The sequence below is a fragment of the Ischnura elegans genome, chromosome 9 (assembly GCF_921293095.1).
Source record: "Ischnura elegans chromosome 9, ioIscEleg1.1, whole genome shotgun sequence".
NCBI lineage: Eukaryota > Metazoa > Arthropoda > Insecta > Odonata > Coenagrionidae > Ischnura > Ischnura elegans.
The window spans coordinates 77,120,788-77,146,846 of record NC_060254.1 but is presented as its reverse complement, the minus strand read 5'-3'; the positions used below and the strand labels follow the sequence as shown (position 1 = coordinate 77,146,846).

At 37.3% G+C, this 26,059-nt stretch overlaps 1 protein-coding gene across 1 annotated transcript in view; it reads right to left on the bottom strand.

The window, feature by feature from the left end:
• The window catches only part of LOC124165102 (activating signal cointegrator 1 complex subunit 3), a 73,348-nt gene that overhangs the window by 1,855 nt on the left and 45,434 nt on the right, over positions 1 to 26,059 (bottom strand). The window contains exons 21-35 of the mRNA XM_046542391.1: positions 24,708 to 24,933; positions 22,131 to 22,272; positions 21,863 to 21,974; positions 21,305 to 21,473; positions 20,107 to 20,327; positions 16,876 to 17,168; positions 14,247 to 14,553; positions 12,452 to 12,733; positions 10,935 to 11,105; positions 10,497 to 10,646; positions 9,710 to 9,880; positions 4,885 to 5,075; positions 2,800 to 2,965; positions 2,410 to 2,709; positions 702 to 1,200 (exon numbers count right to left, since the gene is read on the bottom strand). Coding sequence (XP_046398347.1) covers positions 702 to 1,200; positions 2,410 to 2,709; positions 2,800 to 2,965; positions 4,885 to 5,075; positions 9,710 to 9,880; positions 10,497 to 10,646; positions 10,935 to 11,105; positions 12,452 to 12,733; positions 14,247 to 14,553; positions 16,876 to 17,168; positions 20,107 to 20,327; positions 21,305 to 21,473; positions 21,863 to 21,974; positions 22,131 to 22,272; positions 24,708 to 24,933 — 3,400 coding nt within the window. The remainder of the gene's footprint in view (positions 1 to 701; positions 1,201 to 2,409; positions 2,710 to 2,799; positions 2,966 to 4,884; positions 5,076 to 9,709; positions 9,881 to 10,496; positions 10,647 to 10,934; positions 11,106 to 12,451; positions 12,734 to 14,246; positions 14,554 to 16,875; positions 17,169 to 20,106; positions 20,328 to 21,304; positions 21,474 to 21,862; positions 21,975 to 22,130; positions 22,273 to 24,707; positions 24,934 to 26,059) is intronic.

Sequence of the window (26,059 nt, the reverse complement as noted above, 5' to 3'; positions counted from 1 at the left end):
AGATTGAGTGAGTAAGCTAGACAAGGGATCATATGGATATTATGTAGTGATCCGGAAATGGAAGATTTCCATTTCCAAAATATGCATAAATATGTTGTTGCGTGACGTATCAGAATAGCCAGCTATGACAAACTATGCCTCGAGACTTGCACCTTTTCACTTTCAAGAATGCCTAACCTTCCTTTCCCCTTCCTCTTGGACGAAAACATCCTGGTTCAACTTCCTTATATAATGGCACGGTGGAGATGCGATTGGCTCTCATGGACTCACTCAGTAACTCATACTCAGTCACTGGTCACTCGCCAGTGTTCAGTCAGCAATGTAGCCGTCAGTTGGAGTCAAAGTGCGGGCCGTATGGCCTGTGCGACCTAAGCGCCTCGCTATCCACCCGTGCCATCACCAGCAGCTCCTCTCCTTCCCGAGACTTTTGGTAATATTCTAAATTTTGGCTTTTCTGGACGCACAAATTCATCATCACTTTATGTATATTCATTGAATTGATTTGGAAACTGGGTTTTCAAAAGGAAATAAACTTTGGGATAAAAACTTTAAATACTTGTGTGTGATTATTTGCTTCCCGACACCAAGGGCAAGAACCCACTCGCAATTCAACGCGTGCGACCCGCGACTTTCGAGGTGGCGGGCCGCACCCTTACAATTAGATAATAGAGCACTAGCATTCTAGACTGAAAGAAACTCACCTAACTTCATAGGAGTCTTGAACGTTAGCTGCTGCATGGTACCGCCGCCTCCTCCTCCCCACGGCCTACCACAACCAGTGGCCCGCTTCAGAGCCATTACTTCCCCCCTTTCCACATCTCCAAGGATCAGGAACCAGCCTTCATCCTTTGGTTTGTGAAACCTCGGGCAATGGGCTCTTCCAATTGCAATATTTTGCCTCCTACTACTTCCGCCCATACCGGCACCACGACCTCTTCCTCTTCCACCTCTACCTCCACCAATTCTCATGCCGGCAGACGAGAGCCGACCAAAACGAATGACCAACGTGTACTCTTGATCGGCATGGACATCAACCCAATGGGCTTGCCTTGGAGGTGGGAACTGTGGGAATTGTCTCTCCTCTTCAATTTCATCTGAATCAACGGTATCATCCATGGACTTCTTTGACGCCGGTTCCCACCACCCACGCACACTCAACTCAACACTGGGAGCAGGCATATCACATACCACTTGATAAATCTTGTAAAAGAAAAGGTAAAAATTAATTCTACAAGCCTTGAAATCATGAAAGCTTATCTAATATGTAAAAATGTTCAAATGTCTTGGTTTGAAGAGCCGAATGCCGAAGCACTTGAGATCATTGAATACTGTGGCACAGCGAGGGGGGGTTTTGGGGGATTAAACCCCCCCCCCCCCCAGAGCCCAGAGAAATTTTTAAGTTTAATCCATTTTACTTAATTGGATCAGTATTTACTTATAGCATAGTGTTAGGATTAATCAAATATCCCTCAGAAAGCCGTAAAACTCACCAATTTGAACCATTACTCTCAAAAATTTTCTACAAAGAAATAATAACTTAACTAAGACATGCATTAAATTCATCATGGCTTTTTATTTTGAGAAGAAAAAGAAAATTTGAAAAAGGCCCACATCACTAACGTTACCACTCTAACCCACTGGTACATAAATATTTTTGTGCGAAAAAAAAATGTCACAATGCTGAGGAAGTCTCTAGCAATGGAGATAAAACTATAGATATACATATACCTATTTTTAAACTGTGACACAGGTTTACCCAAAAGAACATCACAGAACACGAAAGTTTTTACCAATTAACAGTTGACAACTAGATCATGGTTACAACATCAAGCTTGATATCTACCTAAAGCCCACAAGCACTTGAGATCATTGAATACTGTGGCACAGCGAGGGGGGGTTTTGGGGGATTAAACCCCCCCCCCCCCAGAGCCCAGAGAAATTTTTAAGTTTAATCCATTTTACTTAATTGGATCAGTATTTACTTATAGCATAGTGTTAGGATTAATCAAATATCCCTCAGAAAGCCGTAAAACTCACCAATTTGAACCATTACTCTCAAAAATTTTCTGGAGGACGACCCAGCAACTTCTGCTTACCCTGGCGGGTATGCAATACCCCCACACTCCTAAGTATTACTTGCGCCTAAAACCCCCCCTAGCCTTAATTCTTAGCTGCGCCCCTGACCGAATAGAATAGTAACCTGTGACAAACTAAGCACATATCAAGCGCATAGCTCTCATTATCTCTTTTCATCATCATCGTAAATCAGCAATCCAAAGAGTGGTTAGATGTAACTCTCCATTCGACTCTCCTGTCTGCCAACCCAAAGTAAGATCTCAGCAACCAATGTATTCCATTCAAACACTAACTAAACTGGAATAACATGATTTCACTTCAGCAACTTCTCACCTCTTCAATTTGATTTTCATCCAAGTCAACACGTAGCAGATCAGCCAATGCAGCATAACCTCTTTTCCTGCAAAGCACCTTGAGTTCTGGAAGTGAGTAGATTGGCATTACTGGTCCAGCTTCTCCCATTTCTCCTTTCCGAGGAGAATAAAATAGTCTCAAGTGAAGAGGCTCAACGTGAGGTAGAGTGGTCAGAGGATCATCTTCCACCCATCGTCCCTGCATGACCATTTGCATCAGCTGGATCGCTCGCAGAGTGACAGGAAGCCATCCATTCTCAGCACAAACATCGATCATTGCCTGGGGATATGAAGTGATGCTATTTAGTGAACAGGGAAATTTTCATAAATAAAAAAATACTGGTCACGAATAACTTATCAACCAAATTACCTGTAGAATTCGAATAGCTTGATCAAGAACTGATTTCAGGTCAGTGTAGTAATCAGCACAGGGTAAAACAAGACGAGAAAAATGAGCTTGAAAAAGGAGCTGAGCTTTGGCATGAGGCGAATCAAAGGCTAGATCCACTGGTTTTGGACACAACTTCGCAAGCTCCCTAGAATTAAAATAATAATTGTCATTATCCTTCAAATGAAAAACATATAATTCTTAACACTATAAGAAATAAACAAACAAACATCCATATATTAACCAGAAGTGAAAGCTGTTTTTATTTTTGAAAGGATGGACTTGATCTGGTTTGGGCATAGGTGTTTTTGGCCCAATTTTTCAGTTCCCCACTTCAATCAAGTATTTCCATTTCATGACTTCATTTTCCACATTTACAAATGATTTCTGTTATGCTGTTAAGAAAAGTAAAAAAATTATCTCAGAATATACCTCAAGAGTGATTGGATCCATTACATCAATAAATCTGCTAACTATGAGAGATAAATTATGCCACAATTCTTGAAAATTAGAGAATTGAGGCATCTAACTCTATTCTGAAGAAATGACTGCAGAAAGATAAACACATGCAGATTCATGCATGATAGCTTCAGTCTTTTGTCCATTTTGCTCAGGTCTGAATTCAGCCTTTGCAAATGAAGAAAATTAAACGAAACCACAACAGAATGCTAATTAATGAGGAAAATTAAGTCTATGGTAAATAAACCAAAATTAAAATAAAACAAAAGAGCAAAAGCGGTTTTAAAAACCTATTCAAAAACTGATTTCAGTAGGTGTTTCCTAGCCAGATTGTCTAGGTCTTTCCCAATCCTGAACAGCGAAAAGAACAGTTGAACAGCAATGACCAAGGGAAACTTCACCTGTGAAAATATTTCTGGCTTCAACTGCTTGTATCGAAGAACATCACATCAAATGCTGTAAGTTGCACAATGCCTAGAGAATTTTTTTATTGTTTCTGACAGCACATAATGCTCACAGATGGGTGCATGAAAATTCTGTCATTTCTCAATGATTTGACGCATCATACCAATCCCAGATGATACAATATCTAAAGCTATACATAATGCGACACACACGTGTTGTTTGGAGACAAGTGCCATCAATTGCTATGCAAGACTTCGTTTGCATTATGATACACAAATATTCAATTTTATGCAAATGCAGATCATCTTCATTTCTGAGACGAGCATGATTAATTGTTTTGCTAGACCTCATTTGCATTACCATGTACAAATATGCAACTAAACGCAAATTAAGATCTTATTCATTTTTGCTTCATTCATATGCTGAAAATACCAGCATAGAAGTAAGGAAACAATTCATCAGATGCTACATATGGAGTATGTTTCTCTATGGAAGCGAGGCTTGGACGTTGACAGCAGCAGAGAAGTCAAGAGTGGAAGCATTCGAAATGTGGTGCTACCAAAGAATGATGAAGATAAAATGGATTGACCTTGTGAGTAACCAGGAAGTGCTAAGGAGAGTGGGAGAAAAGAGAAGCCTCCTAAAAACATTAAGCAGAAGAAGGGACAACTTAGTTGGCCACATTTTGAGGCACAATGGTTTGATGAAGACAATCGTTGAAGGACAAGTGGAAGGGAAAAAGGGCAAGGGACAGCCCCGAATGAGTTATATAGGACAGGTTATAAAGGATGTAAAAGAGAATAAATATGTAGCTATGAAGAGATTAGCGGATAGGAGAGAGAAATGGAGAGCTACGTCAAACCAATCTTAGGATTGTTGACTAATGATGATTCATTTTTGAAATACCAGCGATACAAAATAAAAGCAGTAACTAAAGATGAACATGGAAATTGAGTGGCCTCATACTTCATCTGTGGATATGAAAATGAGTGCCCGATATAGTGAGCAATTTTCTGGGGATCATAAACTCTCATTAGTCCAAGCTTCCACTTCATTATGCAAAAGCTTCAATGAGTTAATTAAAATCTCACCAGAAATAGACACATGAGAATCAAACAAAGACGCCACACACACAATTTTTAAAAAAAACAAGAAAAAACTCAACAACTGAACTCGTGAACTTAAAAATGCAAGAGACCTTACCCATTTAAAATATCCTCATTATGCCTCACAGGAAGTTGATCATATTCCGTGACATCACAGAGTGCAACTAATAATTCTTGGATGTCAAGATTTGGCCGTAGTGCATCTCGAAAGTGACGCATTGTGCGATGTGATAAGTAGTAGTATGAGGATATTTGGCCCATTGACGTAGGTATTAAAGTACGACCATCCTGAAAGTAATGAAAAAGTCAATTAAATTTGATCAAAATTAATCAAAGTACACATTTGGGAACACAATTACATTTTTTTCATTATCCACATGAAAACCCATAGTGTACGAGAGTGAAATTATCAACAAAATTATGTGATTGAAATCTTCCAAAAGAACTTGATAACAAATGCAATAATTATGTATCTGTGAACAATTTGCAGAGAGCATACAGAATGAAGGAAGCAATATTCTGCAATACATTAGGATTAGGGATGGGTCGAATAGTAGATTTCTCGAATTCGAATATCGAATTCGAATATTAAATCATTGCTCGAATATTCGAATACCTCGAATTTCGAATACCTCGAATACTAAACGATGAATGTGAAAATGTTTGACTAGGTCGCCTATGCAGCAGGAAACCCAAGATTTTGGTGAGTAATTGTGATTGCCTTTAAAGGATTCAAACAGGAATTTAGCTGATTAATGGAATATTTTAATTTTATGTAAACAATAGGGTAGTTTCCTTCATTAAAGAAAACGAAAGGCATTGATTGTGATTCGTTACCCACCAGTAGTGTATTCATAATATACAAATTATTTCGTTCTAGAAATACCGGTTTAGACTAATGGCAATGTTCAATTTTACCTCATTTGAAAAAGGCCAGATTGGCGCCTATGCGATGCCACTCCACGTGACATCACAGGGACTTAGTTTTTACACGAGAGGATCAGAGTTTTACATCGTCTGAGGTTACCAATGCATGCATGAGGCACAGAGCTCAGGGAGACATGTCTTAATAATCACACAGTCTGTTTGATAAGGTATTAATAAACCTTATTTAAGCTAAGCGCTACCAGCTAGCATGGTACTCGGCTACCTGCTAGCATCCTGCGTCGTAATAGCGCTCAGAGCCTCACCCCAAGGTCACCTCACTTGCGGCAGCGGGAACCAGAACGACGTCACGCGGAGTTTTTCCCGGCATTCATTCTTACCCGTCGCGTTTTCGCGCGCTTGAAAATTTTCACTTTTAATTTAATCGCGAAAAATAGATATCGTCTTATAAAACTCTAAAAGCGTTAAATACGTACTTCAGGAGTATTAATATTTCGATTTAGGCAATAAAAAATAATAGGAAACCACCCTATTTGAGCATTACGCCTCCGTCGTATTTCTTCTTCTTCCCGGTATTTATTTTCCTGCGCAAAATGCTTAAATAAAGTCAGAAATATGTCGTGTTTGGTCTTATTCTTTTTTAAATTACGCGCACATTACTAATATTTCAATCCAATAAAGGTGTAAGAACAATTGCCGAAAGTCATTGTTAGACACCTTTCGGGCTAGTAGATGACTCATGCAGCAGTTGACCTCGAGAAAGGGGGAAATTCGAAGCAGGTAGGTAGAAAAAGGTCGGTGGGTGAGAAAAGGGGGTGGGTGCGAGACACGTTTTTATTTTTCTCGCGTAACTTGATATTTTTTGAAGCTAAGGTTTTTGTAATACAATCCCTGCGCGAGCTGGGATCTTTATTTTGATTTCGGAGAAGAGGAAATCGTCAAGAGTGGGTGAGGCGAATGCTGAATGGAGGGGAATAGCAGATCGTGGGAAATGCGCCAATGTCACTATCCCACGGCACTGAGTTCCTCCCTATGGTAGTTTCATCTCCTGGGGAAGATTCAAAATAAGTGCCTGTCATTATTAGCCACAAAGGACACACGGCAAACACCTCCTCTCATTTTATCAAAAGATGGATGCGGGAAAATGGTCAGTGGGGAGAAAGAGGGAAGGGTGAAACAAGATTCTATTATTTTCCGGTAACTTGATATTTTTTTCAAAGCTGAGGTCTTCGTAATACGATCCCTGCACGAGCCGGGACCTTTTTTTGTTTTCGGGGAAGAGGAAATCGATTGAGGGGATGGGGCGAACGCTGAATGGATGGGGATAGCGGATCGTGGGAAATGCGCCAATGTTGCTATCCCACGGAACTGAGGTTCTCCTGATAAGGGACACCTGGGAATTTCGGATTTTTCTCATCCGATCAATTTCGGTTCCCCACGTCGAACTCTTTTCACCGCTCGAACCCGTGAATTTGATGAATTTCGTCAGCTCGCTTAAAACGGCGCTGCATGCACTAGACGACTAGAGTTCTCATTTTTCCGAGTCAACTACCAACGACGTGCGAGCGATAGTGTATGACGCGAAATTCATAGTATTCGAGGTATTCGAGACGGTACATTTGGCATAACTATTCGAGATCTCGAATATCGAATACTTTCTATTATTCGAGGTATTCGAGTATTCGCGGATACTATTCGCACATCTCTAATTAGGATACAAATCATAGAATGTGATAAATACCACAACAATAACATTTTGCCACAACACAAAGAAAAAATAATAATAATAAATAATGTCGTCTTTATTTTACAAGTGAATTTAGGACTATATACAGTGCAACCTCGATATAACGACACCCCACGGTGCACTAATAAACACTCGCTATAGCGAATTGTCGCTTTACCGGAGGTGGAGCAAATAATAGCCAATATACCTGTTGCGGACAGATATACAGGAACAGGAGTGGTGCGGCGACAGATAAACATCTATCCGATAAACGTAAGCATAAATCCAGACGAAAGGCGATGTTTTTTGCATCACTAAATTTCCTTACTCGAACAACGACTAACTATTCAAACCATTTATAAGCGCCGCACTGAATAAAAATCATGGAAAGCATTGTTTCGTCAATCATTATGCTAATGCACAACCGACAAAGTCATTTTTCTATGCACTTAATTAGTTCATTTACGTGATCATTCTATTATTTTGGTATTTTCCACTGAAAATTCAAAAATTAACTGACAAAACAGTATCGCGGTTATTTAATGCCTCAAAGGTTTCCATTGGTGTATGTTTATTGTTTCTGTACGTTAACCGGCAGTGAAGTGAAATAACGCATTACATTTGTTTCTACCGGTGGAAGGTTGTATAACGTTCCCGCCTTGGAAGACTTTTTCTATCAGATAATGTAATATCTTCATCATCTACGGTAAAAAGTTTGCTAAGCTTGAAAAATGACGTGATTAAAATTACCGTTGTTGAAAAAAAGTTTCTTTTTGAGTTTTACGCTCGCGACGTATTTGAAATGATACACCGAGTTTACCACGGCACTGCAAACGAGAGTTAGTTGTTCTGTGAGTTCTTCCAGCGGCCACCAGGGGATGTTCGGCTACCTACGTAACAAAAGAGAGCGCCAGTACGACTCCGACCAATGACCCGAATAGTTCACCCTTGTAAATCCGCAACGGAGAATAAATACGTCTATCCGGACAATTCACGCTGAGTATCATTGCTTCGTACATCCTACATCATCGCTAAGGCGCACTACCTACCTTTAGAGGCATCATTGCAAGTAATACCTCATACTGCAAGGGTTTTGTCGGGGAGTTGTATATAAAAAAAAAGTTCCGTTTCGTCTATGTTATATGATGCGGGGAATACTTCTAAAGATACTTATGATCGGAGTCCTCTCTTCCACGACTTCAGGTTTACACCGCAGGCATCACCAGGGGAGTTGTGAGGGGAGATAACGCTTTGGTGCTTCGCATTAGTATAATCAACCTTCCGCACTCTTAAAATTCTCGATTCGCAATCTATCCCTAAAATACTCCGCTTCAGGCTTGGGCCTAGCCCCTTTCTCAGAAGTTCCCGCAGATTTGAATGGGCAAAACCACCCGAACAAAGCTCCTTATAACTCTTCATCGTCTGCATTCCTTGGGCGCTTTTGTTTTTTTTAATTTTGCAGAGCGAATAGGAAGATAAATTTAATTTCGACACTCATATTACTCCTTTATTTTTATTTTCTCGCTTAGACGTGTTTGGTGTTTTTTTGGCCATGGTGACTGCCATCAAATGCTTTCTATTCACGCAACTCACGGACGTGCGGGTATGCTGCCGACTGCTTTCTGCCGCCCGAGGAACAAAAGAAGATTAAGCATTCGCGAATGCTAATGCCACAATATTTTCACCAAAATTAACTACTTATTTATCGAACGACGGTTTACCACATAAATTTGAGCCTGAGCACTCCATTAACTTCATTTCTAACAGATCGCTAGCAATTACAGAGGTTAAGGAGTCTTGATGAAAGTCTTCCGGCGGTGAAACCCTCGCTATGGCGAGAGCCAACACCAAAAGGGTCTCGTAAAAACGAATTTTTTAACACGCTTATTGTAGGGTCAATTGACGGTGCATCGGCTATCTCTCGTTATAGCGGGAGTGTCGCTATAGCCCGTACTCGCTTTAGCGAGGTTCCACTGTAGTCCTCTCTTACAATTAACTTGTTTGACAATCACATACATCCATGCCCTGGATGGTGGTCAAACCACCCAGGCGGGATTCGAACCCGCGACCTTAAGGTTAGCAGTCGGGGACTTTACCCCGGCGCCACCCAGGCCGGCATACATACAGATATGATAGCAAGACAGAGATTCATGCTGACTCAAATATCTTCAAGAACACATTTGGCTGCTTGTGGATCATTGAGCTACAAGTAATAGCTTAGCAAATCTGGCCATTAAATTTGATCATATTTATTAATGCTCCAGAATAAACCCCAAGGTTCACCCAATATAAATTAAACAATTTTATTTACCTCATCAACATTTACGCAACCAGCTTCTTCAAGTGCCCCAACAGTATCTTCCACTAATGATGACAGGTAATGATTGATATCTGCTGGTTCCAGAGACTCCAACCCATAATATACAGGATTACGCATCAGACGCCGGAAGAAGTAAGTCCAAGTCAAATAGTCCAGGGCTTCCTAAAAATGATAAAGTAAAGGAGTAAACAAATAAATAAAAGAAAATTAATGGTAAACTCTTGTAAAAAATTAACACCCCAGAACTAATATCACATTGCCAATGCAATATATTTACGTATAAGCTTATAAATATATCATTAAAACCACTAATGATGAGATAGGCAGGGAATAAGCATTATATGAAAAAGAATTGGCTCATGAAACAGCCTCCAACCATAGGCATTTCCTATTCCCAAAATATGAGTGTTTGTGGCTCTGATGAAAGCAATCTCACATTTGCTTCTGAACTTGATAAATGCAGTCCATCCCCTTCACTTAGAAATAATCCCTTAGTAGCTCTTAGCTTCATGGGTCCTCTGCACAGAGGCTTTGAACAAAAGTGTAAATTTGTAGAACTTCTTATATGGAATCATGGAGTTTAATTATTTCAATCATTAAGTTTTCCCCTAAGGATATTAAGGTTAAGAATTTTAGGGCCCAATGAAAAATGCAAAAGGGGGTGGTTCTACTACATCTAAAAACAGTTCAAAAATTATGCTAATAAAATTGGTTGATGAAGCATATTACCCCCACCATGTTTTTACATTTCAATGAGAGTTCACACATCCAGTTATACCTGCTTGGTTTTAATTATTCCTCCAACCACTTCTGCACCAACATGGTCAGGAAGAGATTGATGAAGTCCAGATTCCACAGGGAATGGCTCATACAGAAACTTTTTATAGAAAGCTTTTTTTGCATCATGAACAAATACCACCGCAACACCCTACAAAAAGAAAGTCATACATGTATGAAATAAACAACTTATTGCATCTATAATTATTTTCTAATTAAATGCTACCCGATCTACAGGAGGAGAAACGATATAATGGAATAACAGATAGAGTTTATTTCACAATGAGATAAATGATTGGATGTTTACATTGGACTGATGGACTCTATGTCTTTAAAAATAAGCATCCACCAGTTCTAAAGCTCTCTTGCAAATTAGAGTAATTTTTACTGCATGATAGCGGCTAGATACATAACCATCCCAAAATTTAAGAGCACTCACATTTTTATCAAACTGAGGTCTACCTGCACGCCCCATCATCTGGAGAACATCAGTGACTGGCATATCAGCATACCGATTAGTTTTTCCATCATAATACTCAGTGCCCTTAATGATGACCAAATGGGCCGGTAAGTTAACTCCCCATGCTAGGGTAGCTGTAGCAATAAGGACCTAAAGAAAAGTAGTAAATATAGGTACTGATTATTAGAATGATTTTTAAGATCAAAATTACTTTTTTACAATAGTCAATAGGCAATTATACACTCGTATGACACAGCCATTGCTGAATGTATGGCAAAGGACATATGCAGTCCACTTTATGGACAAATTTTAATAAGTTCCTAAATACTTCCTCTAAAAATATCATTAATAATGAACATATTGTAAGTGAATTAAAATAATTTTATTCACTTTCAATGCCATCATTAAGATGAATTTTCTTTCCAAATTTAGCTCACGCTTTGCAAGTTAACCAGAATTTGGAATTGTAGCATTAAACAATACGTAGTGATCACCACCACCAGCACAGTTGACAATATTTTTATACACCATTATTTGCTGATTTTGTTGATCTCCCACCTTTGAAAGTGTAATACAAATGCAGATATTTTGACAATTCATTAACATGGAAAGACCCTTATTTAAAAAAAATGGAATCCTTTACAATTGGATTCTGTTATGCTGTATAAAATGGTTTTCACTCCACACTGCAAGTGCCCACACTAAGATAGAAATTCAAGAAATTCAAAAAAGTAGAAATAATGCCACATGCAATGGCAGTGCGTGCGTATATGCATGTTAGCAAGTGCACACCCATAGATGAATGAATTATAAAAGAAAACTATTCCTTTGCAATGAGAAGGATAAAAATCCTGCCTGCATATGCAAGAAACATGAAGCTCTGAACGCTAAAGCTATCTCCTTTTCAAATTTACTGCTCTACAAGTATGCGATCCTGTGGCATCGCGCCAAGTGCATTTTCGGTCTCTGCAATCGCTTGAGGGTACTCTGGCGGGACGAAGTAAGTGGGGGGGCGGGGCGTATGTACTGTTCAAATGGGAGTGATGGGAGCAGACTCAAAATGATGCGAGTGCACACGCGCATATTTGGTGAGTGACTTGCAGGCAGTGTAGTGGTGTAGCCACCACCTACACTACCTGCACCCAGGATCCTAGTCCGTCTGCAGTAGAGTCATCTGTATGGCCGTTTTCTACACTACTTCCTCATAGGGTGTAAAAAAAGGAGAATGAATTTCACCTACCATCACTTGTAAAGGTGTGTTTAGAATAATTACTTTCATGAATGCTAATATTATTTCTGTTCATGTAATTTGAAGGGTAGAATGTACCAGTGATATGTTTTGCTTGCTATGTATTCTATTGTGGCGAAATATGATGCTCATGGATTAGGATTAGCATAATATAATTAAATCATCCTATATCTGCTCTAATGCACACCGTGGATAGATAACCACCAGCCGCCACTGGCCACATGCGTGACATGCAATCACGGTTTACCTGTATTTTTTCATCACCAAAAAGTCTTTCAACTGTGCGACGATCATGTTCAGTCAAACCAGCATGATGCAAACCAATCCCAAATGCCAGAGTCAATCGCAGATTGGGATCTGCCACCGTCGATGAAATTGCTTCAATTTCAGACTCAGCACAATGCAGCCACTGCTTAGGATTATCCTCTCCAGCAAGACAGGATATCAAATCTAAAGCAGTAAGCCTAGTTTGCCGACGTGATGATACAAATATTAATGCAGGCCGGCCGGGAGAATGCTGCCTTATTGCCTGAAAAAAAAAATAGAAAAAATGTGTAATTCCAAGAAAATAAGAATATCTTCAAAATGCACATGCAGAGTAATGTTTAACCAACTTCGGATATACCCAGAGGACCACCACTCCCCCTAAAAGAGACCATTGAAATAAGGACAATTTTAATGTCTCAAACTGTCAACCCTCTGCCACTTACAGCTATTGCAATACTTCCTATCATCTAGAAGTAGCTATTGTACTTGAATAATTATTTCCATTTTTCCTTTTATTTTTAATATAAAATATCTTGGTGTCTCCTTATTTAAATTGTTTAACCAAACCTTCAATTGATCTTAGGTAACTTAACGTTATAGTACATGTATACTACAAAAATACACAACAAAAAATTATGAATGACAATGCCCATGGACTCCCTAGCATTCATTTACAATTTTTTCTGCATCTTATCATTGATAGTTTGTCCATTTGTTTAGTTACATAAGTTAAAGTTATTTTAAAATTAATTTAGTTATCAAATTAAAAATCTTGAAGGATTTGAAAATTACTATTAAAAATGGTAAGTTTAAAGTATACCGGGACTAGCCGCGGTGATAACTTTTACGGGAGTCACCCATCGGGGGATCCGGGTTCGAATCCCGGTCAAGGCGAATGATTTTTTCTCTGTGGATCTTTCGCACAAAAATGGTAAGGTAAGAGGCCATTTTATTCATTGAAGAATGTATAGTGGAAAACTTTGAGGTGAAGTGTTCAAATACCGTATATGTCTGAATATAGTCCCCCTTTTTCTCCAAAAATGCCTGTGGTAAAAGTAAAGGGGGGGACTATATTCAAACGCATTCTTTTTTACTTTTCCCGAAACTGAAGCCTCAAAATTAGGGGGGGGGGGGGAAATACAGTAGTTTAACGAGTTCTCTGTATACTGATTGTGAACTTCGTACATCATTTTTATAAATGTCTATGGTTGTTAATTGACAATATCTGTTCTGGCATATATATGATGATCTATTAAATTAAAAATAGGTAAATAAATATTAATTCCCCAGGAAAAGTTACCTATGGATAAATATCTGCAAGAACAAAAATTTTGCAACCAATCTTTAGGTTAATAAACATACTTCCTCCTTCCTTCTGGCCAAACAAAGTGGACATTCATCAAAAGAAGAGTTTAAAATTACAGCAAGTCAACCAACACATTATTCCCCAAGAACACAACTTTTTCAAGGAAAACATTTTTAATTAAACAGTTCTTAAGGCCTGTTTACACCATATATTAACATGAATGAGTTGATTTCGGTTTGCATGAGCAACTTTTGTGGAACAGAACAGAACATGTACGGATGCATGAAACAAATTAGAACAGGTCCTATTTTCTGTACATGCATTCACTAAAGTAGGGTGATTAAAAGAAGCATTTTCGTGTTCATTCAGGCATTCATACACTTAGACATAACAAGTTAATTTACTTTGTAAACAGGCCTTTAGCTACAGAGACATATTGCTCATTCAGTAAAAGTAAACACAAAATTACCTGAAATGCTGGTTTGTTCATTGTAGCCATTCGGGGGCAATAGTGTTTTCCTGGAAAACCTGAAATGTGCACTTCTAATGGAACTGGTCTCACGGAAGGGCGAAAATTGTATAGTCCAAGTGAACCATTCGGTCCAGCAGCAATACCCAGCCAATCAGCTAGATCACGAGCATTGGCAAGAGCAGTAGACAAACCAATAATCCTCATGCGACCTGGGTGGAGATATGGCTTGCCCCCTTTCCTCATTGATATCCCTTGATTTACTGAATTTGCTTGCTGTGAACCATGTGATGCAATGTAGTTGGCACTTTTAAAGAGAAAACAGAAATAAAGTTGATAAAATCTCAAAGTTTCAGACTTATCCACAGAAACTTGTTTCTAGGTTATTTAAACGAGAGGTTCCATTAAATAACTAAATATAGTTATTGATGCTTAACTTTATTCTAAACCTTATTCCTCACCTTGAATTTGAATGTTATACATGTTGGCTATTTGCCTTAAATAACCGACCTTTCCTCAAAATATATTTTTCATCACCATGACAGGGAATGAACTATTGATAATCAATAATAGTATGATTCAATAATAGTATGAATACTAGATCTTTATTGGAAAAGAAGTATTTTTGTGGCTCAAGGGGTAAACTTAAGGTCAAAGCCATTAAAATTTGCTAATTCAGATAAGTCTGACCATCACCCCAGATAGGTTATACCCAGACACAAAACCCAAAAAATAGTAACATAGGTATATCCCACTAAGATAAAGCACATTGACTGGAAATGGACCCACAAACTTTAGTCACTCAATTACGAAATTACTATGTGTATTAAGGGCTCTGGATAGCTCCTTTGAAATCTTTCCATGCCCGGAATGCCAAAGGTCTGTGCTTTGACTCCCAGTCAAGAGTAATTTTTTCCGTTTGATATGATTTTTACTTTACAAAGTGATGGTCAATGGATCCAGTTGACAACAATTGTCAATTGCATATTTTTCTGTCTCTGAAACTTATCTCTAAAAGATAACTTAAAATTATGGAATCAGTCAGTACCTAATTTTCACTTTGAATCTTTAATTCAATTGGACTACAAACAAAGAGGCACAATGATTTTCAACGTGTTCACAGACCCAGTATTGAACATCAATGTCAAAGAGGACGACTGAGGCGGAGTTAAAATTCCCTTTGCATAATGAGTCTAGATGGATTCCTAATTATACAGGCCATTTTACACAAGGCACGTCATTGCAAAATTTGACGTGTGTACAAAGGCGCAGTCAAAAATTGCGTCATGTAAAGGGGTGAATTGCTAGAAAACTGCGAGAATGCGTGGATGCAAGACGGCAAAATAGCCCCTGCTGTAATTCCGAGCTCGCATTCTTGCAATTTCAACAATTTTTCTTTAATAGAGGTCGCCGTTGTTAGCATGAATTTAATGAAGATTATTCAGAATATTCTTGTGAACAGAGAAAAAATGCCCCTGACAGCCACTTATAAATAAGTATTGGATGTGAAAATGGCAAATTGTATGAGAGTCAATGTCTGAGTACCTATATGAAATATTTGGTTTCCTAACTTTGAGTGATTTACCGATGGTGCCTTGAATAATATCTCGTGACACTCCAGAAAAGGCAAGGAAATATCATTAGAATAATGTTTTTTGCGCATTTATGTCTATGTGTGACATTAAGTATTGAACAACAGCACACTCCCGATTATCCGGGCTAATGATGGGGAGAGACGGTACGAATAATCGGAAAACACAGATAACCCAATCTTTCACTTAAACGTCTTGTAAAGTTCATAATTTACATAAAACAAACAGTATTATAATATTTACGCAGCCATTCTGTTATTTCAGGGAGCTTGCTGGACTCATTGAGAGATTTCTTCGCCAGTCTGCGATCTTTTTAGCGGCGATAACAAGGTTTTACTCGTATTATTACGGTTCTATATATGAACTGGTTTCAAAAACCACGCATCTGCGACTGCATGATCATGGTTACAGAAAAGTGGTTTGCACGAATGCTTCAAAAACACTTCGCAACATAGGAAACTACATTTTCAGGCACTACACCACGTACAAGTTCCCTGGGTTGCAGCTGCTCTGGGACGTGTATCAGTAATCACGGAGCAAAATCACACACTGCAAGGCTTGAAAAACAGGAACACGGAGCACCCAAGAATGCAGGTAGCACGCAAACGCTTCCATTTTACGAAGGGGAAGTCTAATGGAAATAATATGCCCAGTGTAACCTAGCATTAAAATACAGTTATTCCGGTGATTTTGTATTCGATTTTATTTTTGTATAAAGATCGCGGAAAATACTGAGCAAGAGTGAAAATCATGCACGGATAATCCTCAACATGGATATATGTACCGCAACTGATAATTGGGAGTCTATTGTATACAGGACTGTTTGCAATGCATAAACTTTCTTGTTTTGCCATATCGGTTTTATGAGTGAAAATGATTCACTGGATCTGGAGTATACGCTTCCTTACATTTTCGAGAGATGTGAGATTCACCATGCACATATGTGTTACAATATTCTAGAGGATTCCAGAAATTTGATAGAATTTGATAGAACCCCCTATTCGACATCTACTCATTAAGTTTATTATGAGCCTTACCGTGAAACAATAACCTCTAGAACAGGTCCTCTCTCTTCCCCAAGGAGATGGATTTCATCAATTACTATCAATGACACATCTCGAACGTAGGCCCTGGTGCTCCATGATCTTGACACACCATCCCACTTCTCAGGAGTGGTAACAACAACATCAGCATTTGCCATTGCACGGGCATCGGGACTAGCATCACCAGTGAGCTCAACCACAGATTTCCCCAATTTCTCAGTTAACCTAACTTGCCAGTCATCAATTCGCTCCCTAACCAATGATTTTAAGGGTGCTATGTACACAACCTAGAAAAGAACACACAATGCATATCATACCAATATCAAACCAAAAATCTTATGCATTTAAATAATGAGGAATTAATATCAACATAATTAGAAGAACAGAAGGTGACATGAAATGAGTAGTTAAAACTCATGAAGGAAACACCTCACAATAAAATAACATATCTTTCTGTCCACAAAAAATGTGTTTAGTCACTTTTTTGCCACAGCAAATATCACATTAAAAATATTTCAGCAGTAGATTAATATTTTTTATGATAGAAAGAAATTTTACCTGGAAGGTACAATAACTTGAGATAAAATGAAGTTACTGAAAAATCAGTACTTAGTAATATCGTATGTTATTTCTAGTATTTTTAACAAATCTCACAAAACGTTAACTTTGGATTTTCTACCTTCATTTTTTTCACAGAACTGTGTTAACCCCTCAACGCCGTCATGCATACCCAGTACGCGCCCTTTAAATTTCGTATGCCACAATTATGCGTACCCAGTACGCTTCCTGACCTACTGTTTATAATATTTTTCCTCCGCCAGATATTGTATGTTAAATTAAAACTAATTACTCTATCTTTTGAAGAAATGTTTTTCCTTTCCAATAAAATATTTATAGCGGTTTTATGCCTCCAAGATTTTTTAAAAATGCTTCGATAAAATTCCGTTTTAAACCAGCGCCTTGACGATTTCGGTCCAAAAACTCAACGCCTTCCTTCAGCTGTTCTATCATGAAAACTTCCGCCTATTCTGCTTGAGAGACGTCTGTAAGGGTCAGCTACTTTAGCTTGAGATACGGTATCTTCTAAGCTCAATGCCATTTGTCGTCACCTCGAGCCCCAAGTGTGTTTGGTCCGCCTCGTTAGTCCTAAGCGTCCTAAGCGGAGGGGCCATGTGCTTCGCTCTGCATTTATTTTTTATTTTTTTTCTGTACAGTAATCAACAAAGATAAGAGTCCTTCTAAACAGTCAGCGTATACCAGGACCCCTTCGAGATATTTTCTCGTCTCTTGATGGACCTTCGAAACCACACGCTAGCTTCAGTCCACTAGAGTCATTCATGCTGTGTGGTGTTCTTTCAGACAGTGTGTTGAAATTCTCATCGGGTGTACTTCCTATGTGTGGCATTTTTTTATAATTGGGGATCCTACGAAATGGGAATAGTATTGAAAGGCAAAAAAGAGACTTGGAAGTCTGTTTGTGTGTTAGGTTATAGTAAATTCATTGTTGGGGTGAATTTCAAGGACCTGTTATTGCATTCGTACCTAATGGAAAGAAAACACCATTTCAAGAGGTGTATGAAGTTATTAAGGAGACCATTGCATGCAGCAGTCCTAAATTCATATGTTGTTCATAGGAAAAACACGTATAAAAATTTGACTTATCATTTCGAAGGCCATTGGTCGAGGTAATATTTTTGAAATATCCAACGTCATACGAACTGTTTGGACATGGCCGTCACTCATTACACAATTTAGTACCAAGACTCACAAAAATACATTTCCTAAAGACAATTCCTGCAGCTGGGAAGAAATCAAAGTCTCAAAGGAGGTGTGCAGTTTGTGCCCAGTATGGGAAATGAAGAGACTGCGTGTACTGGTGTGAAAAATGTGCAGTGGGATTATGTTTGGATTGCTTCAAATCATGTCACACAAAGCAGATTTTCTAAGGTAAATCATTTGAATATTCACATATTGACATTTGAAACATTAGCACGTGATTACTAATATGAAATGATACGGTAATAATGGAACAAAGTCAGAGAAGTGGGCGGAGTGGTAAATTTTCAAGTAGGCGAAACAGGTAATCCTATCTAAAGTATCCAATCTGTTATGAAATTTTCAACCCTAAATAACTAAATTACATCATGTAAATGTATTTTTTAAATGCATGGAATGTTAGATATCTCGTAGCTTATTCGAAACCAAATTAAAATCTTTCAAAATTGAAAATTCATTCATTAGTTCATAAAAGGAGATACATAAAACAATAAATATTTTTTTCAAATCGCTTTAAAAATTATTATATAGTTGCGCATTATATTACGCAAGTTTACAAAAATTTTCAACGATACTGATCGTATATAATGAAAGATTATTGAATGATAGTATGCCAAAAAGGCGAAGATTTTTAAATCTCATCCGGCCGCTGAGATGGGATTTAATTAAATGCCCGCCGCACTTGAGGGGTTAAATGATATTGGATGTTATCCATTAGATTTTTCTTCAGTAAATGCCTTTACTATAGATTTAATAACATAAATTGTGGTGAAATACATATTCCACCTTACAGGGGCGCAGCTAAGAATTACGGTTGGGGGGGATGTAGGCACAACTAATACTTTGGGGTTTGGGGGTATTGCATACCCACCAGGGTAAGTAGGAGTTGCTGGGGCCTCCAGAAAATTTTTAAGATTAATGGTTCAAAATGGCGAGTTTTATGGCTTTCTGAGGGATATTTAATTAATCCTAACACTATTCTATAAGTAATACTAATCCATTTAGTCAAATGAATTATTTTTTTAAATTTCTCTGAGCTCTAGGGGAGGGGGGGGGGTTTATCCCCCTCGCTGCGCCACTGCCTCCTTGTATTAAGTAATCTATGATCAACAGGTAGTTGGAATCCCCATGCAATTTTGAGATGTAAATAAAATACACATTTTCCTATTACATAAGTATATAAGTGAAATTTCATAAACAATAGTCAGGTACTAAAAACATATAGTAAATAAAATAGCATGGAATATACCAAGTAAACAGTTGTAATATACTCAAAGATTTAAAATTAAATCAAGACAAACTTTTCTAGGATTTGATTATATTAATTTAACATAGCAATATTTACACTGTATAAAATATCCTTATTAATAGTAAACTTTTCACTTATTCAAGATGACTATGCATTCAAGAGTAATTAAAATCAATCATTATAAGCCAGGTTTTACTTACCTTTGTGCCAGGATATTCCCTGAATACTCTAAACATTGCTATTTCTGCAGCAACTGTCTTTCCAGAGCCAGTTGGGGCACCAAGCAACACATTCACATCAGTATGATAAAGGCAGTGAAAAATTTGGGTTTGCACTGGGTTGAAATGCGAATATTTATACAAAGAAACCAACTTTTCATTCCCAAGCGCTTTCACGGGAAGAGGCTGAAGAGATAGCAGGTCTGTAAAATAATTTAAGGTCTGAAAATTCATTTGCCAAAACCAATATGCACATGACTAATGAAGATGGTGTGCAAAGATTATATATGTACAAAACTCATCCTGAATAACCATAAAACAGGATAGTTATGAAATACCCATTTCAACAAATGGAACGAGACTCCTAGGGCGGGCTCGCAAGGATACACTCCTGGGGCAGGGCCTATAAGCATGAGGCTTTTTACCTCTGCACCGCAGAAGGGGGAGGACAGGAAGGAGAAATGAAGGAGGCAACGCCGCGATAGGAGCCCGACGACGCCTCCTGGGACTGGATAGGGAAGGAAGGGATGTGACGAGGAATCCCGCACCGTCACAAAGGCAGGCGGGTCCTACCACCAGCGAAACCAGGCAACAGCCATTGCTATCCTAACGATTTTGGAGGATTATCCTATGAGGAAGAATAATCCGACGATCAAATCGTTACATACCCATTTCAACAGTGGGAACTGGAAATAAAACCTTTGCATCCAACTTTTCCATAACTACCTACATGATGCTGTACTGTAAATTGACTGACATTTGTTGCCTGACTAGTTCCTGAGCTAAACTACATATCTGTAGAAATGAATCTTCCTATTTTGAATGCAATAATAATCTCTACTTTAAATTCCCATTAAACATTTTTCCCAGAGTCAAAATCAAGCAATTTTCAATTTCAATATTTAAAGAACACATGCACACCACATTTAAAAAATCACATTCAGAGTGTTGATCAAAATCAATTATTAATCAAAAGAAAAACTTAGGCGAGTGAAAAATCCATTTCACCACAAAAATTTTCCATATTCATCAAAAGGAACTTTACATAGATTAATTCTTTATTTTCGAAAGAAGAAAGGTTTCACAAAGTAAAGCCTGAAGTGATCTGTAATAACAGTTCACCACCATGACCTAACTCCCTATAACGTTCATGACAGTAAGAACAGAGTATGATATTTACCAGTATGTGGAGGGTGTGTTTCTGGTAGAATTAAATGTTGGAATGTTAAAGGCACATACACTTCAGAACCAAGCCAGTGGTCACTGATGGCACGGACATAATACTGCGGAGGCAACGGTTCTACCAGAGGAATGGTCATGACTAGTTCCTGAGCTTCATTTTTGATGACCTAAAGAAAATCCCATTTATTAGATCCAAGTATTTTCATTAGACCTGCTTAAAAATATTAAAAGTACTAACATATTCCTAAAACTACGTATGTATATGCCTATCAGGACTGCAGCTCACAATTATATCATTGTAACTGTGTCCATTAAAACCAAGGGCATGCTTTTGAAAAGGAAGGCACACGCTAAAAATAGGAAATAAGCATTCAAGGTTGAGAATTTAGGAAGGTTAACTCATGTGATAATAGTACTCCAATAATGGAGGAGGAGACAAAAGCATTAATTTCATTTTTTTCTGTTACTCAGTTAAACGTAAGTATGTATTCACTAAATGTAATCAGAATATAATCAATTACACTCATAACCACAACGCAATGTTGCATTTCAATACCTGTTTCTTTGTGATTGTGAAATACTCATGGTGATACATGAAGTTAGAATCAGGGTCTTCGATCCAAATCCAAAATGACTGAGAAGTTTTACCATGAACTTTGTCATTCCACCTTAGAAAATAAATGAAATTGATTTAAACATAATTGCTAAGATGCATAGGATATCAGCAAAATTTATTAAAACTATAGAAAAGTTAAAGGATTATCTACGATTCACAATTTGATTGATAAAATAGTAACAGGTCAAAGGCTTAAGCAGCCACTCACCTAAAATTGGCTCTAACACTTAGACGGATTCTGAGAACAGTCCTTGTAATTGGCTGCATTGTTTCCTCAATTTCCAAAAGAGGAAATTCTTCAGCACATTTTTTGACAATTTCACCCATTTTTGGATGGCGGAGCATACTCCCTGTAAATATAAAATGGATAGCAAAGGACTGGTATCAGTAAAAAAAATAGCAGTAACATGATATATGCAGTGGTCATTTCAAACCTGTCACACCAAGGATTGAATGGGCTCCCACATAACTGCACATATCGTTAAGGTTTAGCAATGGTTGCGACATACTTCGCCATAATCGGTTTGGGGGGGATCCCCCTGATTACCCCTCCTAGACACTTAAAAAATAGACAAAATATTTTGTGCAGTTATCATTACGTTCATTTGTTTTGTGTATCACAGAGCCTCAATATTTAATTTCATATTAAAATAATGAGAATATTTCACATATTAATTGTTGTATCTTGTTATTAATCTCAAGTATAAGAAGATTTTGCCTCTCAGACCCTTGTGCCCCCACCAGAAAAAAAATCCTTGATCTGCCCCTGCCCTCCGCCATCATCTTTAAAGCAAAGCACAGTCATTGAATCATAATTAGCTTGGAAAATCTCACCATAATGTATGATAATATTTATTTAAAATATGATCATTTAGTTGTTGTAGTTTTAGTTTGATCATATAGTTGTTCAAACATTTTCCCCACACAAAGAAATCGTCCACTGAGCATAAGATTATTTTTCCTCAATATTCTTTCAAATAATGCTCTCACTATTCCACCAGCACTCTTAAAAGAAAGAAATTGTAATAATTTAATTCGATTAATTATATATGTTCTGACACAAATCACACCATTAGTTAAGGAATTATGCATGAGTTCACATGAGCTTATGAGCTTCTTGGACGGATGTAACTTGAGCCATTTTCCAGAACTAATACACACTCACTGTTTAATTTCCAAGAACAGAATACACTTTCTTACACATTTTATGGCAGCATATAACGTAGATTTTAAAGAGAAATTTATTTATACAGCAGAATAAACCCCCAAAAACAATTATGCACTCCCTACTTAAATTATCCTTATGATAATAATGGTTCTCCGGTCATCAGTAAACATTCCAATATCTTTCAGGATTGCAACCATTATATTTTAATCTGTGTAATCAATATCCTTTTCTAAGTCCAAAAGCATGAAGAATGTAGGTTTGTTCTCCATTCTCTTTTCTACAAGCAGCGTAAGGCCAATATAGCTTCGCTTGTGCCTTTGTTTTTCCTAACTCCTAATTGGTCTCCAATCAAAAACCTCTCTGCTTAGCATTCTATTGTCCTGAAGATGATTCTTGCTGATATCTTCACCATGAGTGTTGAAGGCTAATGGTACTAAAGCCTTCACATTTCGTCACACTTTCTTTTTCGGAATAGGAATGATGATATTCTTCTTGAAGAACCCAGGTATATTTTCAAATTTGAAAGTGTGGCAGATGGTTTTGTAGACCTGATTTAATGTCTTTTCCCTTGCATATCCTCAAAATTATCCACAAACATGGCTGGTGATGTTATAATACATTGCATTCATCTAATGACATGCTTTGCCTTCAATATTGCACTCAGGGGAATAATTATTTATAAATACTTACGCCCATAAAATCCTCACCTTGTCCAAGCAAAAAGAACAGACAATTAGCAAAAAGGATCATTCCTATAATGAAAATCTAATAAATAGGTGAGTGAACAACATTATATTAAAAGAAAAAAGTAAAATCCTGAAGCCTCATCCCTTTTCAACCATACTCAAGGATGAAAAATTATAGCAATTAAAAATAAAGCTTGGGGTAGGATGATTACATTGAATGAATGCACATCCTACTTCTAAAAATTTCAATTGAAGCCAAGCATTTTTGTAATTTTTTTGCTGAAATAGGAGCAGTTAAAGGAAAAAAATGTAACAATTATATTAAATTATAGTATTCTCTCCCAGCCCAGAATAATTCTTTGATTTCTTCCCAATTTCAACGTATTCCTCATTGGTTCCCAATGACCATAATTTTGATACTGTTATTATAGGTGAATATCTATAAATAACAGCATTAAAACTATTGGGAGTTGTAATAAATTGCCATAGTGGAATGCACAAAGTGAATTTTACTTCCTTTTGTATGGAAGTTTATAGTTTGCATTCTTCCAGGTTTTTTGCATTTTGCTGTTTTTGAAAATATAATTTTGCTCACATTCCAGCATACATCAAAGATTGACATTGTTTCCTCAAAATCAATGGCATGATTAATACACAGAAAAATAGAGACTCAGAAAACCTTTGGAGGAGCAATTTCATTCTATTCTGTATTTAAGGAAAGATATGATGACCATCATTGTATTAAATGAAGTTGAGAATAATGGTGCAAGACCGTTTTTGTAGGGACTTGAATGACAAAACTAAGGATTCATCAAGTTCCTCAAGTTTAATCTATCTACCAAAATTTGTATTACTTAATATGGTTTTACTTTCTGTCATGCAAGTAGTTAGGGATGAATTAGGCAATATTCTTAATAAAACATGCACTCACCAATTTCTCTGTGGTCCATATCTCGCAATCTGTCCACTGTCAGTCTTCTATCCTCTATTTTTTGAAGGATTTCATATGAAAGGCAAACAAACTGCCTCATGGGACTGTGAAAGTCCCAAAGTTGTTGTTCAAACATTTTCCCCATACTAAGAAATCGTCCAGCAAGGATGGGATTATTTTTCCTCAAAACTATTTCAAATAATGCTCTCACTATTCGACCAGCATTCTGAAAAAAAAGAAATTGCAATATTTTAATTCGATCAATTATACTATATTCTGACACAAAAAAAACATTAGATAAGGAATTATGCATGAGTTCACATAAGCTTATGAGCTTCTTGAATGGATGTAACATGACCCATTTTCCAGAACTTATACACACTCACTGCTGATTCCAAAGAGCAGAATACACTTTCTTTCACATTTAATGGCACCATATAAGGAAAATTTAAAAGAGAGCTCATTAAATGTGAAATTGGTAGTCAATTTTGAAGCGAGTAAATGAAAAACAAATCTCAATCCTTCAAAACAAGGCAATATTCACAAAGAAAAACTTCAACAATCACGAGTCATCTAAAAATGCTAGACAGCTATTTCTCACTGACTAGCTCTGATTCTTCCAAATTTCACACTAAATAATCAAAGAATAAAATTTAAGCACTATTCACGTAATTAATTTGAATTACTGATTAAACATTCCTTTTCTTAGAAAAATATCAGTTCAAAAATTGTAGGAATTTGATGCATAATTCATAGGCAACTGCGTATACACATCTTTGAAAACTCAATGGTTATTTGATTGCATTTGGATTAGGTTGATGACAATGTACCAGATTTGATATTTGTATGTCCCACTCAAAGGGCATAAATTGACTTCAGAATTATATGAAAAATGTTCTTTGATCCAGGCACGCAGCTAGGAATTAAGGCTAGGGGGGGTTTCAGGAGCATGTAATAATAATAATAATAATAATAAATTTTTTATTTGTCCAAGGATCTTATGAATACAACATAGATATAAGACACGTCAAAGTAATCAACATAACACTCAAAAATGTAAAAATGGTCAGAGTTCATTTGTCATTTAAAAATTCATTTACACTGTAGTAGCACTTATTAATTAAAAATTTCTTTAAAGAAGATTTAAATTCCCTATTAGAATTAATCAAATTAATACTTTTGGGAAGGAAATTAAATATTTTTGATCCCATTGCAATGGGACTTTTTGCTGTTATACGTTTTTTATGGAGGGTAACATGGATGTGGCGATGAGACCTAGTTAGGTGCTCATGTACATCATTATTAATTGGTAAATCATTAATATTCTCTTTTATCAGTAAACATAGTTGGTA